Source organism: Zeus faber (genome assembly GCF_960531495.2).
Source record: "Zeus faber genome assembly, chromosome: 6".
NCBI classification, from domain to species: domain Eukaryota; kingdom Metazoa; phylum Chordata; class Actinopteri; order Zeiformes; family Zeidae; genus Zeus; species Zeus faber.
The window spans coordinates 25,929,474-25,946,435 of NC_137201.1; the positions used below are offsets into that span (position 1 = coordinate 25,929,474).

The window sequence follows — 16,962 nt, forward strand, 5'->3', positions numbered from 1 at the left end:
TCCCTTCCTCTCCGCTCACTCTTTCTCACGCACACACCCTCCTCTTGCCCCCCCCCCCCCTCCCGCCCCCCGCCCCCCGCCCTCACTTCGTCTTTATCTACTCCTATCTCCTGGGTCCCTCTCGCTCTGTCTCTCTCTCCTTCTCTGTCTCTCTCTCTCTCTCTCTCTCTCTCTCCTTCTCTCTCACACACACACACACTATCGCAGGAAGTGTCTTCTTGGCATTTTCCTCCCCTCTTCTTCTTCTAACTGTACTTTACACACAAACACACACACACACACACACACACACACACACGTGGAGATGCAAACGCTCTACTTCCGTCTCTCCCTCTGTCTGTCTGGCAGTGTGTCTGTGTGTGTGTGTGTGTGTGTGTGTGTGTCTATGTGTCTGTCTGTCTGTGTGTCTGTCTGTGTGTCTGTCTGTCTGCGTGTCTGTCTGTCTCTGGGAGCTGTTCGCTCAGCAGCCCGGCAGTCTCTCCTCCCTGGCAGCCTCTGTTTTTTTTTTTTAATGGGAGTCACTGGAGGTCCCTCCCCCTGAAAGCTCTGTCCCATTAGTACAGTGGCACAAGATTGACGCCTCTTGCTTTCTCGGGGGGGGGGGGGGGGGGGACGGTTGAGGCTGAGGAGGTTTCCCCGATTGTGTTAATAGAGCCGGGATCTTATTGATTGCGAGATTATTAATAGTCGTTTTAAATGCAGACACGGAGGGAAAAAAAATGTATGCGTGATGCGGTGTCCTTCGGAATTATTGACCTTGTTAAAAACGTTATTGATTAAAAATGAAACAATTCAATGGAAAACCCAGTGGTGCGGTGGTACTTGGAGAAGTGGGCATACTATTTTGGCCCAAAGAAATGTTTTTTAAGTGGCCCACCCAGCAAAGGATAAACGCCCTGTGTTATAACTATATATATAAATATATATATAAGACTACTCTTGCATATTTAGTTCACCCAAAAACGGGCCTTTAGTATTTAAAAACACTGCCACTTAACTTCTGCTGCTTGACTTGAGGGAGTGAGGATCATTGTGGAATTAACATTCACCACAGAAGAGCAATTGATCAACACTGGCCCCCGGATTATAGGGCAAGACAACGACATCATAATCCAGTGTTTATGTGCAGATCATCTCTTGAGTGGCCGTTTTTCAGGGAACACGTGCTCAGACTGTCTCTCATCATGCGGATGTTGCAGGACACATCTGAGGGCATTTACAAGAGGGTATACGCAACGCCCGCTGAAAAACAAGTATATGTGTACACCCTTCACCGGCGGGAAAACCCACAACATCATACTCTCCAACCCGAGAGCAGACATTTTGAAGCAGAGACATTCTCCTTTTGAAGTGTGTTCCAACTTTTCCAAACCGTGTGATAGCTCATCAGCGTCTCAGACTCTGATCCGATTCAAAATGACGGTTCGCGGTCCCAGTCCAGTTTGTGCGACGGTTGAATGTAAACTCATAAGAACTTTCCACTTTCCATGTATCGGTTTTCGGGTGTGTGGCCGTTTGGCTCTTTACTTTCTGACCATTTGCTACAGGAATTTGTGGTCAGGAGATGGAGGTTCGGGGCAAATTTGCCTGAACTGAAAAGCATTATCACCCGACAACTTCCGACCGAAGACACGATCTCCAGGATCAACGTCTTGGTTGGGCTGGATGGTGTGGAGCCCAATGCGCTGAGCCAAGTCAGGGCATTAGCCTCCTTCTTTGCGCCGAATCGGTATTTATCCTCGGAGCAGGAATACTTTGCTATGTGTAAAATATGGAGTCAACAAATTAGGTAACGTAAAATTGCTGTTGTGGAACCCCAGGGCAAGGCACCGCCGAGTGCTGCGGCAGAGTTGTCAGCAGAGTTTTTCCCATCCATCCATCCATCAATCAACCCACTATCTATCCATTCATCCATACACCATCTATCCATCGGTTCAGTCACCATTCATCATCTAACCATCCATCCAGTTGTCCATCCATGCATCCACCATCCATCCATTTATAAATCCACCATCCATTCATCCATCCACCATCTATCCATCCATCAAGTCATCCATGCATGCATCCACCATTCATCCATCCCAGCCATTCATCGATCCAGCCACCATCCATCCATCCATGCATCCATCCACACACACACACGCACACACACACACACTCACAGACCCACACGCACACACACACACACACACACACACACACACACACACACACACACACACACACACACACACACACACACACACACACACACACACACACACACACACACAATTCAGCGTAGCAATCAGCATCCAAAAAAAACAAACCTGACCATTGAGAGAGGGTAAAAGGCATGTCTGGGGTTACAATGATATGGACAGACAGAGAGAAAGAAATGTGTGTAGCAGTGGAACTTGCTCTTAGTGTGAGTTCTATTACTCCTTAAATTGTCCCTCAACTACTTTATGTGCACTTATAGATTTAGAAATACATACCGATCGATATAAAGTGGATGATGATATGATATTGTGGCATTAGACAGGGAAGGTGGTCTGCAGCTCAAACTATCTAAGATCTAACCATCGCAATATGCTTCTCAAGATTTCACTGCACCACTGAGTTCCATACTGACGAGGGATTACATTTTAAGGTTTTTATACAAAAATAGACAGCTAATCTCAAAAGTTTCTTCACTGGAAAGTATTCATTTTTTGGGCTGAGTCATTTTTATTTCCTACTTAAATACGGTTTCCGAAGTGCAAATCCCATGCACACACCGGAGTGTTGAAGCTTAGTCAAGCTAGAGATATCACGTAACGAACAGACGCACTTTAATGCCGGTTGGAGTTATATTTTCATGGCGTCTGGGCTGCACTTTATACCAAAATGACGCTGCAAGTCTGCGCACTTGACAGATTACATAGCACTCAAACAACTTGATCCAAAAATCCCCAAATTCGTAAACAATGTCATAAAACTCTAATGTGTGATTAGAAGTTTGTTTTCGCCCTGGCTCAACTGTGATTCTGACTTTGGGAAGCACAATGGGGGAGATCAGAGAGGATCTTATGCCCGCGCCGCGGCGCTGCCGCAGCGAGATTTTCGGCGGGTTCAAAGGCTCCCGGCCTCACATTGACAGGGCATCTCAAAGGAATAAATCAGGGGTTTCGTGACCCACTTACTGTAAAGCGGTTGCACAGCATCGGAGGGATTTATTCTCTGATTTATTTTGCGTTTTGCAAAGAAATTCGGGAGGCCGCTGAAGAGCTCACGGAGATTCCGATTTTCTGCTGCGTGTCCGCGTGCCGCAAAGAAAAAATAAAAATGAAAACTTTAAGAGAGAAAAACGGGGGAGTGAACCGACCTAGGAGGAAGGACCAGAGCCACTCACTGGGGGTTCACACACGTGTACACACATGCACACACACACACACACACACAAAACAGAATGGTGGACATGCCGAGTTACACAAACATTCTCGTTTGTGAACCAAGGGATTCCAGAATCCTCATTCAACAGCTTTGTTCACTGCAGACGAATCACTCGCAAGTCTTGCATCACCCGTGACGCGGTACCGTGACCGGCATCAGACTCGTGATGCAAAAGCGAGATACGCTGTGACGGGTAAAATGTCGTGCGGCGAGCCCACCTGGAGGTTTGAGGTGTTTTAAGATCCCGCCGCTGCCATGCCAGGCCAAGCCGGCCATAGCTTTTATTACTTTTTCATTCGGCTGGACTCTGCCACTTCGACCACTTGTATTCGAATGTGTTTTAAGGTACGGAGCCCTGCCGACCAGCTGAGGTGCCACTGAAACTACTGGTTTAGTGCTTTGGAGGGTGGAGTGAGACTACCAGAGCAGGAGTAGGACCGATGGGTCACTGCAGTTCCTGCCATCCATGTTGCCTTGAGTATTGAGATTCCATCCGGTAAGTGATTATTCTTCTCTCATGTTTAGCACCAACAGATGTTTTTTATTAGAATTATTTTGTTTTGTATGGAACCCCTGAAGTCCTCAAAATCATTTTTTGTCATCTTGCGCTTACAAGTTATTTTTATGACGAGCACATGATATTAGCTATTATTGTTGTAGGCACAAGATATTTTTAGACACTTATGTTCAAAACTAATTTATTTCCTTTGCTTATTGGTCCTATTTTTTGCAGCCCCAGCTGCATGGTTCGTCTATATGGTTCTTTGCATTGTGTTGTGAGTGTGGCCTGGAGGGGGTGGGTCGAGGTGTCAGTGACTTTTGAGTTTGAGTGTGTGTGTGTGTGTGTGTGTGTGTGTGTGTGTGTGTGTGTGTGTGTGTGTGTGTGTGTGTGTGTGTGTGTGTGTGTGTGTGTGTGTGTGTGTGTGTGTGTGTGTGTGTGTGTGTGTGTGTGTGCGCGTGTGCTTCACCTAGGAGTGGCTCATTTTCAGAAGAATCTCTCCAGGTTCGGTTCCAAACCCATTTTTCTGCGGTCTCCTTCCTCCTCCGGCTCACCTCCTATTTTTATCTGGTATCAGAAAAATTGTGGATTTTTTTCTTAACTAACTGAATCATTTTTTAAAGCCTTGTAAAATACATTTACCCGATTGTTGCAAACTTGGTCTCTGCTCCTCACTCGGGCTCCGCACCTGTGTTCCTTTTGGATATTTTTTGGGTGAAACCGCCAAGAGGATGGATGGATGGATGGATAGACTGATGGATGGATGGACGGATGGACGGATGGATGGATGGACGGACGGATGGCTGGATGGATGGACAGACGGATGGATGGGTGGACGGATGGATGGATGGATGGACTGGTGGACAGAGGGATGGGTGGGCGGATGGATGGATGGATGAATGGACAGGTGGGTGGATAGATGGATGGATGGATGGACAGACGGATGGATGGGTGGACGGATGGATGGATGGATGGATGGACAGGTGGATGGATGGATGGGTGGATGGACTGGTGGACAGAGGGATGGGTGGGCGGATGGATGGATGAATGGACAGGTGGGTGGATGGATGGATGGATGGGTGGATGGATGGACAGATCTGTGGTGGGATGGAGCCTGAAAAGACAGAGAGCTGGAGAGCTAAATTCATAATGAAGATAATTACGAGACGGTAGGCCCGCCGCTCTCCCCGCGGCATTATTTTTCTTAGCACACGCTGTTCATTTCCGCTGGAAATAATTATCATGATGCTGCAAATGGCAGCGCTGTATTCGAGTAATTAGGTTGTTGAGTTTAGTTACTGGAAGCAGAGCGCAGTCCCCAAATGAACGGTGTGCCTTTCTGCTCGTACCTCTCTGCTCGTACCACAGCATCAAAACCAGCATGTGGAGGTAAACTCGTCTCTGGAGGAGGCCGCGGGAAACGACTTCTGCCTTTTTGGCTCCTACAGTATGTGCCAACATTAGGTCGCAGTGGGGATAATGGCCCCCACGCCGATGTGAAAGGCCACCATTATTGAAACACACACACACACACACACACACACACACACACACACACACACACACACACACACACACACACACACAAGCAAGCGATCATGCAAGTCCATTAACACACATGCACAAAATATTTTTTTTGGCTCTTTGAAGCAATAAGGTTGCCTGTTTCATCACTCATTCACCTTATTTTCTTCTTTTGCATTGCTGTCAATTGCCACACACACACACACACACACGTTTCAAACTTAAAGCAACACTGTGTAACTTTTTTTTTACCTGAGAATAACAGCTTCAAAATATTTTTAATGGTAAACTGCATTAAAAAGAAGCATTATGTCACTTTTGGGATTTCCACCCATACAGTTTCTGAGTGCCACTGCACTTTTACGCCACTGTCGTAAAACTCGGTCCGGTGTTCGTAAAAGAATTTATTGTACAGGAAAACTTTGAACCTTATACCGGAGGTCACGTTTCAATAACAGTCTACGTTTACACACACACACACAGATGTAATGTACACCTAGGTCGCGTTGTCCCCTTGCACGGACCTCGCCGCTGGGGCTCCCCTGGGGCTCCCTGCTACCGACGCCACCGTCTACCGGGGCGGCACACACCAGTAAACTAACCCCGCACCACTGGCCCGTCCCGCCCGCGCCGTCGGCGGGGTGGAGCGGCGGCGTTTTGTACATTTGTCTGAGCATTACCGGACGTTTTGACGTTGATAAAAATAAAGTTTATTATTTACCGAGGTTTTTTTTATTACATTGTTTACCGGCTAAACGGGAGCCCGGAGGCCAAGATCAATCAAGTGACGTCATGCCGTAAAGCATGACGCACTTTTCGTACCCGAAGACAGAAGTTACACAAAGCGAGAACAGGCATTTATGTATGAGTGACTATCCTCACAATGTTCCTGTTAAAAAAAAAAAAATAAAAATAGTGACATAAAAACAAATGTGACATTTCATTTCATTTCACTCCGTTTTATCTTCCGAAAACGTTCACTTTAATTGCGTATATTAATTAATCATCGCGATTTCAAAATGGGTTTGCGCGACGGATTTGAAATGTGATCAACCGAAGCAGCCGTTCGAATCCCCCGGTCGGACATATTGCTCACTTTGCCTTAAAGCATTGGCCTGTTTATTGCTTAATCGATATTTTCATCGTGCGTTCAATCATTCATGGCGCCGGACCAACGTTAAAACGCAGATGTGGGGGTAACTCCACCCGGCAGGTGGCGCCGTGGTCTCCTCGCGCCGCTTATTTACAGCCAACGACGAAGAGCGACGGCGACGGCGACGTGAGCGAAAGAGGAGGCGCGCAACGTTGCTGTCATGGCGTCTCCCATCTGAGCGCGGTCGAAACTGTGAGAGCACACTCTGAAGGCTTCTCGAAGGTAAAGCGACTACAAAAAAAAAAAAAGTTCTAGTTAATTGCGCCCGTGGCGTTTATGTGTTCAGAGCAGGAACTTTTTAAAACATCAAGCTAAATGGCCTGATGTAGGCATCCATTCGGCAGTGACAGCTTTCATTTAGCCATAATAAAAATGACTTTATTATGATAAATGTAATATAGCCAGCATTATTTGAACGGGACTTGAATGCTATTTTCACAGGTTGACGTGGGTGCGCCTGCCTGCAGCTCCCAGAAACAACAACAACAACAACAACAACAACAACAATGAGCACTCAAGTAAGCAATGGCGTTTCCTCAATTATGTTGTTGTCTTGCCTCCGTATTCTGGATGGACGCAGGGCTGCTGCATGACTCCGCATCCAAAATAACTGATCCGTCTGTTCTTATTACAGTACAGCATTCTGTTCAAGCAAGAATATGGTGAGTACCGAAAACATGCTTTTTTTTTAAAATTGTTTTCAGGCATCGTCCTCAATTGGAATGGCAATAACCATTCCCTTACTGCGGCGTTTCCTTTTTTTTCCACCACGGCACTTTCACAATTGAATAATTCCACAGCACACCACTAGTGAAACTGCTTGTAAAAACCTCAGAAACATAACTGTGCTTATTATAATAATAATAATTATTATTATTATTATTATTATTATTATTATTATTATTATTATCACCGACTAATACTTCTCACTTTTAATGTAAAACTTGAGCCTGTTCTGATGAACACAGAGCTGCTATTCTGGCTGGAACTGAATAATTATACAAATTAGTCCAGCCTAGCAATTTTGTTCCGGCAACCTAGTTTCTATTATTTCGTTATTTTTAAGTGTATAAAAAAAAATCCACGGCACACCCGGCAAGCTATCACGGCGCACTCGTGTCCTACAGCACAGTAGTTGAGAAACACTGCCACTGCCACTGCGTTACAGGTAGAAGGAAGCCACTTCATGTAACCCTACGACATTCATTTTATACCACTGAATTACCCACTATTCAATATTGTGGGTGACCGGCACCTCTGCCAGCTAAGGCTGAATGGGATATCAGTCCTTGCTGGAAGCACAGAAATTTAGTCGTACTTGTTTTGGATTGGCAGTGAAATAATAATAATAATAGAAAATAAATAATAATAATTTAAAGTCTCTTTTTTTAACACCTAGTTTAGCCATGTAATTTAAACCTGAAGTACTAATTATGCCAGTGCTATTGGGATCTGGTTTAACACATTTGTGTGATTTCTCCCAGCACACGACGACGCCATCTGGACGGCAGCATGGGGTAAAAGTGAAGCAGACGGTACAGAAACTATTGTCACCGGTTCGTTAGATGACTTGGTGAAGGTCTGGAAATGGTAAGTGCCTTAAGTTCATAATAATAATAACATTTAATAGTCAAAACACATTGCAAAGTGGTCTGCATGTTTATCCAGCGGCTTAGCGTTTCAAAGCTTTTAGAAAGTTTTGAAAAGTGAATTAGAAGGTTTTTAACCCATAACTGGTGTTCCTTGCCTTATACAGTGGCTTTCACTTGATTGTTTCCCGTTTTGGGAGGGCCACTATCTTCTATTTACTTCTACAACCTCATTTTGCCATCACTGCTTCTTCTCAAGATAGTTTTATTATTAAAAATGTACAAATACATATATTATCAATACAAAATTGATTTTGTTTAAGGTGGTTAAAACTTGTCATCGTTCATAATTGACTCTGTCAATCCAGACAGAAGTGGCATCAGCAACTCTCTACTTAAAACATCAGTTCTGTGTCATCTATCGTGTAACCTTTATTTTATTAAGTGCTATAAAACCTTATTATTATATATATTTTTTCCAACTTTGAAGAATATTTGTAAAGCAAATCCTATAGATTCTATTGTGCCTGCTTTTAGATCGGGGATCCTTGAGATTCACGCTCTCTGTTTGAGATTAAGAGGATACTGAACAAACTAAATGCCTAACTAATGAACACGCCTAATGACATTTCTATTGTTTTGTTTCAATAGGTACACCTTAGGGGGAGGTGTTTATTTATGTACTGTAAGAAAGTGAAATCCTAAAAGTAGTCCTTCATTCCTCTTTTTCAGTTTAAATATACAGTATACTTGATGTGTGTCCCTTGTTTTCTGTAAGGCAACATGTGACAAACCTGTTGCTGAGCTCTCTGCCACACCCTCATGCAGGTCAGATGAGAAGCTGGAGCTGCAGTGGACCCTGGATGGCCACCAGCTGGGTGTGGTGTCTGTGGACATCAGCCCCAATGGGGCCATTGCTGCCTCCAGCTCCCTGGACGCCCACATCCGCCTCTGGGATCTGGATTCTGGCAAACAGATCAAGTCCATGGACGCAGGCCCAGGTAAAACAAAAGCAACAGGGCATTAAACACAAGACATGTATTATTTCACTATTATAAGTTAAAACTTTGATAGTGGTGTGAAATTACAAAAATAAATACAATTAAATGAATAGCATTGAATTTATGGCAATTCATCTTTAACTAAAATGTTAATAAATAATTCATATTTTTGCCATGCCACAGTATAGTTATTTCCAAGATAATTACCGGCTGTAATTGTTAAGGCAATCAGAAATAATTCATATTTTACAGTTTACTTTTGAAATAAAAGTATTTAGTGAATTGGCAAATGTCTGTATTTTTAGAGCAGTTTGTAAAAGGTAAGTGGCTCATGTCACACAAATACCCAATATAACCCAAATTATTACCCATCCCTACTTAACATTAAAGGCAAGGATAAAAGATAAACATTTTTATATTTCGTTATAAAATGTCGTTCAATAGTCTGATGCCGGGAGCCACAGGATTCATATTTTTTCTGAGCCAAATTCTGAGAAATCCCCCACCTCCCAGGGAGAAAATCAAAATGCCATTTCATTCTGCATTAGTGTCACAGCGTTTCAATCAGAGGGACGCATGGGTCAGCGGATAGAAGACAAGATGCTTGATGGCATTCTGAGATATGATACAATTCAGTTATGTCTACAGAAGAGGATACAGTATGTTTCTTAAAGTCTCCGTGGATGGGACTTCTCAGACAGCCGCACCCTCAGGGTCACACAACGTGTCCCGCTAAAACCCACTTCGGCAGGAAAAAAAGGCTGCGAATGTACAAGTAGCGACTGCTGAAGAGATCACCTGTGAAAGGTCTGAAATGATCATGGAAGGTTATAAGAGGTTTGCAAAATTCAGACAATTATGGGTGTTTTATGTTTCATTAAAAAAAAAAAAAAACCATCTTAAACCATAGTTGCAGGGATGTGCTGAAATAGTAGATTGGTGGCTAACTTTTAATTTGATATCAAAATTTACACTTGAAAAAGATTCTGAAGATACTGTAGAATATTTACTTGCAACCACCTTATGTCTATTTAGACATAGGATAACACGTTATTAATACCCGGGGGCGAAGTCAGCAATTGGTTTGTTTTCATATGTTACATACATATCTTTTTATACTGTTAAGAAAATCAAAAATCATTACGTGTTTATTGTTATTAAATGTAATACATTTAATATATAATATTTAATTATTATAATTATTTTAATTATTATTATATATAAACAGTCTAAATATGCTTGTTTAATTTCAGGTTTTAGTGTACAGGTACTCCTTACTTAACGGCCGTCCCTAGGACCAGGTCTTACCAGGTTATTTCAGGGTAAGGGGGTGTGGCTGGTATATATAATGTATAGTGTGTGTGTGTGTGTGTGTGGTGTTATTTCACGTAAGGGGGAGTGGCGATTGCGAACTCTAGTGTAGTTAATACTGACAGACGGTAGAGATGAGATGAGATGTATACAGTGTATATAGTGTATAAAGGGCGATGAGATGAGATGCTTGACGTTGAGACACCGTGGTATTGTACACAGTGTACAGTACAGACTGGTCAGAGAGCTGGTCCTAAGTCTGAATGGTGGTTAAACAGGTAGGTAGTTAAGTGAGGACTACCTGTATCTATTTGATTTATCTGAACATCCCTCCTTCGTTGTTGGAATCTTTGTATCAAAGCCTCCAACACTCATCCTGAATGTCTCTTCTCTCTGCTCCTGCTTCTAGTCGACGCCTGGTCCGTTGCCTTTTCTCCCGACTCGAAACACATCGCCACAGGAAGCCATCTTGGCAAGGTCAACATCTTCGGTGTTGAAAGCGGCAAGAAAGAGTACTCTCTGGACACCCGAGGAAAATTCATCCTGAGCATAGCTTACGTAAGGACGTGTCAGCCTCTATGTTCATTCATCACTATGTTGATAGTTTGTCCTGGAACACATGACAAAATGACATGAAAGTGAAGCAGACCACCCACTGTACCCTGTATTGATTTACTTTTGGATCAAATGATGGCATAAAATGTGCGCTACACGTGAAATAATACTGAACGGGAAAGACGCTGAGCTATGTCTGTTGATATTAGTTGGAAAGTGGAAAGTTGTTGTTGTGAGCGTTTTGCACAAAATCAACCCGATTAGCAGAAGGCAGTGTTGGGAGGCGTCCAAACGCACACTTTAAACTGCTCATTTGAGCTCATTTGAGTGGAATGCGCATACTTGAGGTAATAATTTCAACAGGCCTCAAAGGGAGTATGTGGTGACGGAGCACGCCTAACATCTGTCAATTGCGTTCTGACTTCCCGCCATTCGTCGCACCTTCCAGGTCGTCTGCTGAGTGACGGCCAAATTCTAGGAAATTGAATTAAAAAATAATAACTGCTCATGCCAACAGCGTGCATTACTCTTAATGTAGGGTTCCTGGAATGCCGCTAAACCGTTGTGGCTTGGAGCACACATTGTACATACAGTGGGGCAAAAAAGTATTTAGTCAGCCACCAATTGTGCAAGTTCTCCCACTTAAAAAGATGAGAGAGGCCTGTTATTTTCATCATAGGTATACCTCAACTATGAGAGACAAAATGAGAAAAAAAAAAAAGAAAATCACATTGTCTGATTTTTAAAGAATTTAATTGCAAATTATGGTGGAAAATAAGTATTTGGTCAATAACAAAAGTTCATCTCAATACTTTGTTATATACCCTTTGTTTGCAATGACAGAGGTCAAACGTTTTCTGTAAGTCTTCACAAGGTTTTCCACACACTGTTGCTGGTATTTTGGCCCATTCCTCCATGCAGATCTCCTCTAGAGCAGTGATGTTTTGGGACTGTCGCTGGGCAACACAGACTTTCAACTCCCTCCAAAGATTTTCTATGGGGTTGAGATCTGGAGACTTGCTAGGCCACTCCAGGACCTTGAAATGCTTCTTACGAAGCCACTCCTTCGTTTCCCGGGCGGTGTGTTTGGGATCATTGTCGTGCTGAAAGACCCAGCCACGTTTCATCTTCAATGCCCTTGCTGATGGAAGGAGGTTTTCACTCAAAATCTCACGATGCATGGCCCCATTCATTCTTTCCTTTACACGGATCAGTCGTCCTGGTCCCTTTGCAGAAAAACAGCCCCAAAGCAAGATGTTTCCACCCCCATGCTTCACAGTAGGTATGGTGTCCTTTGGATGCCATTCAGTTTTCTTTCTCCTCCAAACACGACCAGTTGAGTTTTTACCAAAAAGTTCTATTTTGGTTTCATCTGACCATATGACATTCTCCCAACCCTCTTCTGGATCATCCAAATGCTCTCTAGCAAACTTCAGACGGGCCTGGACACGTCTGGCACTGCAGGATTTGAGTCCCTGGCGGCGTAGTGTGTTACTGATGGTAGCCTTTGTTACTTTGGTCCCAGCTCTCTGCAGGTCATTCACTAGGTAGCCCCGTGTGGTTCTGGGATGTTTGCTCACCGTTCTCGTGATCATTTTGACCCCACGGGGTGAGATCTTGCGTGGAGCCCCAGATCGAGGGAGATTATCAGTGGTCTTGTATGTCTTCCATTTTCTAATAATTGCTCCCACAGTTGATTTCTTCACAACAAGCTGCTTACCTATTGCAGATTCAGTCTTCCCAGCCTGGTGCAGGTCTACAATTTTGTTTCTGGTGTCCTTTGACAGCTCTGTGGTCTTGGCCATAGTGGAGTTTGGAGTGTGACTGTTTGAGGTTGTGGACAGGTGTCTTTTATACTGATAATGAGTTCAAACAGGTGCCATTAATACAGGTAACGAGTGGAGGACAGAGGAGCCTCTTAAAGAAAAAGTTACAGGTCTGTGAAAGCCAGAAATCTTGCTTGTTTGTAGGTGACCAAATACTTATTTTACCGAGGAATTTACCAATTAATTCATTAAAAATCCTACAATGTGACTTCCTGGATTCTTTCCCCCCATTCTGTCTCTCATAGTCGAAGTGTACATAAGATGAAAATTACAGGCCTCTCTCTTCTTTTTAAGTGGGAGAACTTGCACAATTGGTGGCTGACTAAATACTTTTTTGCCCCACTGTAAGTTACTTCAGAGCCACTGGCAATTATTTTTTGATTGTTGAGAGTCGACCTTAGTGAAGCTGTCCCCTTAATACTCTATCCATTTAAAATATTCGCTCACTCGGATTGATTCTCCGTTATTGATAAATAACTGGGAATCAACTGGGAATTAAAAAAAATAAATAAACAAATAAAAATTCCTTTAAATAAAGAGATCCTATTTTATTGGACAGGTAAAATTCACTAAATGGATGAATTTGCTAAATCATTTGAAATTTGCTAAACCCACATAACTGACACGTTGGATTGAGACGGCGGAAGAAAGCCATGTTGGAATTTCTCAACATGCTGGTTTCAGGTTTTGGTTATTTTGTGATGTCGCTTTAAAACGATTGCATTGATCATTCTTTATGTAATCTGTTGTTCTGGCTTGAACCGAATGAAACTTTATTTTCCTCTTCAGAGCCCGGATGGAAAGTACCTGGCCAGCGGAGCCATAGATGGCATCATCAACATCTTTGACATTGCAACTGGGAAACTGCTCCATACGCTGGAAGGTATTTCCAATGTTGCCAAGTAAAGGGAAAAAAATATATATATATAGAATTTTTACAACTCATACAAATGGATGGTTTTTTTTTTATAAATCAAGAAATACCAAATGATTCAAGATTGAAGAGTTTTTTGTCATATACATACTTTCATACATATATGCAGTGAAATGTCTTTGCAATGCACCCTGAGATTATGCATAATAGTTACTAAACCAAACATAATAGCTAAATTAATTCCTACCTAGCAACTAACTGAAACTAATTGATTCCTAAAACGTAATGCAGTTAGTGAATAGAATAATATAAATAGAACAAAAATATATAAGACTCAAAAAGATAATACAAAGTGGGTGTACAAAATAGAAGGGAATAGAGTTATGTACTGTATATAGGACAGGCTATTTGTATATACAGATATGTGCAGTAAAGTGCATGTGAATAAAGTCAGTATGGAGATAATGACCAATGACCAATAGATGAAGTAAATGCACAGGCCAAAAAGTATAAACCGACTTTCACACAATATATTTTACCAGTTAATAAAATAATCCAACTGAGGTGAGTTGTGCTGGGGTAAAATTCTATGTTTTTTTTCCAAACAAATCTTCCTATAATATTTCATAACTCTAAAGCTGTCATGTTTTTTTATTTCGACTCATTTACACTGGAAGTGTGCGTCACTATTGTGCATCAAAGTGTCGTTACGATAGCCCTGAAAGACCCCCGAAGGGTGACGGTGTTTGATCCCCAAACCGAGCGCTCGTCCTTCCTCTCCTCAGGTCACGCTATGCCCATCCGCTCGCTCACCTTCTCGCCCGACTCGCAGCTCCTGGTCACGGCCTCCGACGACGGCTACATCAAGATCTACGACGTGTGAGTTCACGCCGGGGCAGCGGTTTTCCAGTTGTTTTCGTTCCTTTTTTTCAAAGCCGTTCGTCTTGTGTGTGTTGCTTCCTCGCAGGCAACACGCCAACTTGTCCGGCACGCTGAGCGGCCACGCATCCTGGGTCCTCAACGTGGCCTTCTCCCCAGACAACACCCATTTTGTTTCCAGGTGAGACTTCATGCTTTTTTTTTTTTTTTTTTTTACCTACATTGTGATGGTAGAACCAGATTTCCCACAGGGGCCTTATAGTGCTTAAAGTATTCAATTTAACTTAAAGTCTTGAGTACTGGAATACCTGCAAAATCAGACTTGCTATGCAGGGAGGTACTGTCAAAAATCTTCAAAGGGTCATCCTGTCGTTTAGAGCATTGTGTCTGACTTTAGTACGGTTATTACAAACGGGTAAACAGTGCCGTAAGCAGCTATTGAAAGTTCAAATGTATTTCGTGCGGCCTGTGTGAACGCTTAAAAAGTCTCTCTGTCCTCTTCCCTCCTCCAGCTCTTCAGACAAGAGCGTGAAGGTGTGGGACACCGGCTCCAGAGCGTGCGTCAACACCTTCTTCGACCACCAGGACCAGGTGAGAACGTCGCCGCGCTAAGCGTGTCTGTGTTCTTTGGCGGCAGGAGGCGTGGGACCAACATGGCTGACGGTGTCCTGACATTACCCCTGATGTCGTCCATCTATTTGGAAAACACAAACACCACAGCTGCCATTAGATCACCCCTGTGGGGAGAGTCCTCCACAAAGCAGCTGCCCGAAAAAGCTGGACTCCCTGGGAGAGGAGATCAGAGGCCGTATTAGTCGGCCATTGTTTCATATATTTTATTTATTTAGTCTTGGCCGGCCAATGCCTTCAGAGGGATATCGGAGCCTATTCAATGGTTTTGTTCCGTGATTTAGTTTCCCCTAATTGTGGGGTGTGGGGGGGGGTTTCAGCTGTTCCGTTTCTGCTCTTGAACGGCCTCCATTTGTTGGGATTGACAGAATTTCACTGTGTGTGCGGGACCCGCATTCAGGCCACGAAATGTCTTTGTTTTGTTTGGCTGCCTGGTTGCAGTCTCCCGCGACACATCAGCCTGTGACGGTTCCAAATGAAAAGTTGCCAAAGTGAGGTCATGGAATTTTAGATGGCGATTAATTGTGACAAGAAAAGTTGAGATTAGTTTTTTTGTTTTTTTTCCATTTCATTACACAATAATAGTTGCATGAAATACAACATGCAATAATACATTGAAGATTGGAACATAAATATTTGGGTTGACAGTCAATTTTCCTTAATACAACTGATGGAATGCGCCTAATTATGTTATTGTGAAACTTCTCATTTGTTTAAAATTCCTCTTAAATTAGGATGGAAACGTATGATGGTGGAATCCAACTATTTCACTGCGTGAATAATTAAGATTGTGTATATTATATAATATTGTGGCAGCTCTTGCCAAAATGTAAATTGTGTGCGGGGACTTAACCATATTATCCAAAACATCCACACAGAAGACTGTGATTTTAAGTTTCCTATAAGGGATTATTTGTTTTGGATCTGTTTTGGATATTTCAAAGTGTCTACACAAAATCATATATAAGCATCCAAATGTATTTTTCCCCTCAACGATGTTCCCCTCTTCCACACTGTTCACTATCTGCTGCGCCTGTCGTCTCAGGTGTGGAGCGTCAAGTACAACAACACAGGATCCAAGATCATTTCCGCTGGAGACGACCGAGCGATCCACATCTACGACTGCCCCATGTGACGAGGAGACACCGAGGGCACGAGAGAAAAGAGGATTCTCAGACCAACAAGATGAAATGAGGGTTAGGTGGGTGGGTGAGTGGGTGTCAGTGCAGGTTGTAAATGTATTTTGCACTGGCCCCCCGTGGTCAAATAAACGTTTTCTTTTTTTATATTGTTTTTTTCTTGTGTTTTTTGGTTGGTGTGTAGCCCATTACTCTGTTTGCACGTGTGTCTATAACGCCATGAAATCAATATTTTTAATCATCTAAAACAGCTCATTTGGTCCTCAAGGACAACTTAATGGGCTACAGTTGTACATTTAGAAAGTGGGTGGGCATGGGAGTCCTGCCAGCCTGCCCGCAAGGCAGGCGGCTCGGGCGGGGTTGCGGTCTGTCGCCATGGGGCCAGGATCCATGCCTGCGATCCGTGCCTTGCACCCGCGGCCTGGGTTCGGTGCCTGCGGCTGCATCTTGTGCCTGAACTTGGGGGTTGGTTGTATGTTTGCCCCCCTGGGGTGTGGGGTCTCCTCGTACTCCCTGGGACTGGGTAATGCTCCTCGGGGCTGGGCGTGGGGGCTCCACAGCCCTCTGG

General features: G+C 43.4%; 1 protein-coding gene across 1 annotated transcript; it reads left to right on the forward strand.

Annotated features, from left to right (window-relative positions):
- Positions 1 to 6,690: 6,690 nt before the first annotated feature.
- Positions 6,691 to 16,468, forward strand: skic8 (SKI8 subunit of superkiller complex). Its single transcript, XM_080002669.1, has 11 exons — positions 6,691 to 6,812; positions 7,032 to 7,108; positions 7,225 to 7,252; positions 8,075 to 8,180; positions 9,008 to 9,180; positions 10,901 to 11,049; positions 13,662 to 13,755; positions 14,532 to 14,625; positions 14,714 to 14,806; positions 15,138 to 15,216; positions 16,301 to 16,468. The coding sequence occupies exons 2-11, from the start codon at positions 7,097 to 7,099 to the stop codon at positions 16,388 to 16,390; spliced, it is 918 nt and encodes a 305-aa protein (XP_079858795.1). The 5' UTR covers positions 6,691 to 6,812; positions 7,032 to 7,096; the 3' UTR covers positions 16,391 to 16,468.
- Positions 16,469 to 16,962: the final 494 nt, after the last annotated feature.

Excerpts from the sequence above, each read along its gene's own strand:
- skic8 (XM_080002669.1), top strand. Across the intron at positions 14,807-15,137 it reads AACACCCATTTTGTTTCCAG|CTCTTCAGACAAGAGCGTGA; the intron begins GTGAGACTTCAT and ends TCCCTCCTCCAG. Across the intron at positions 15,217-16,300 it reads TCTTCGACCACCAGGACCAG|GTGTGGAGCGTCAAGTACAA; the intron begins GTGAGAACGTCG and ends CTGTCGTCTCAG.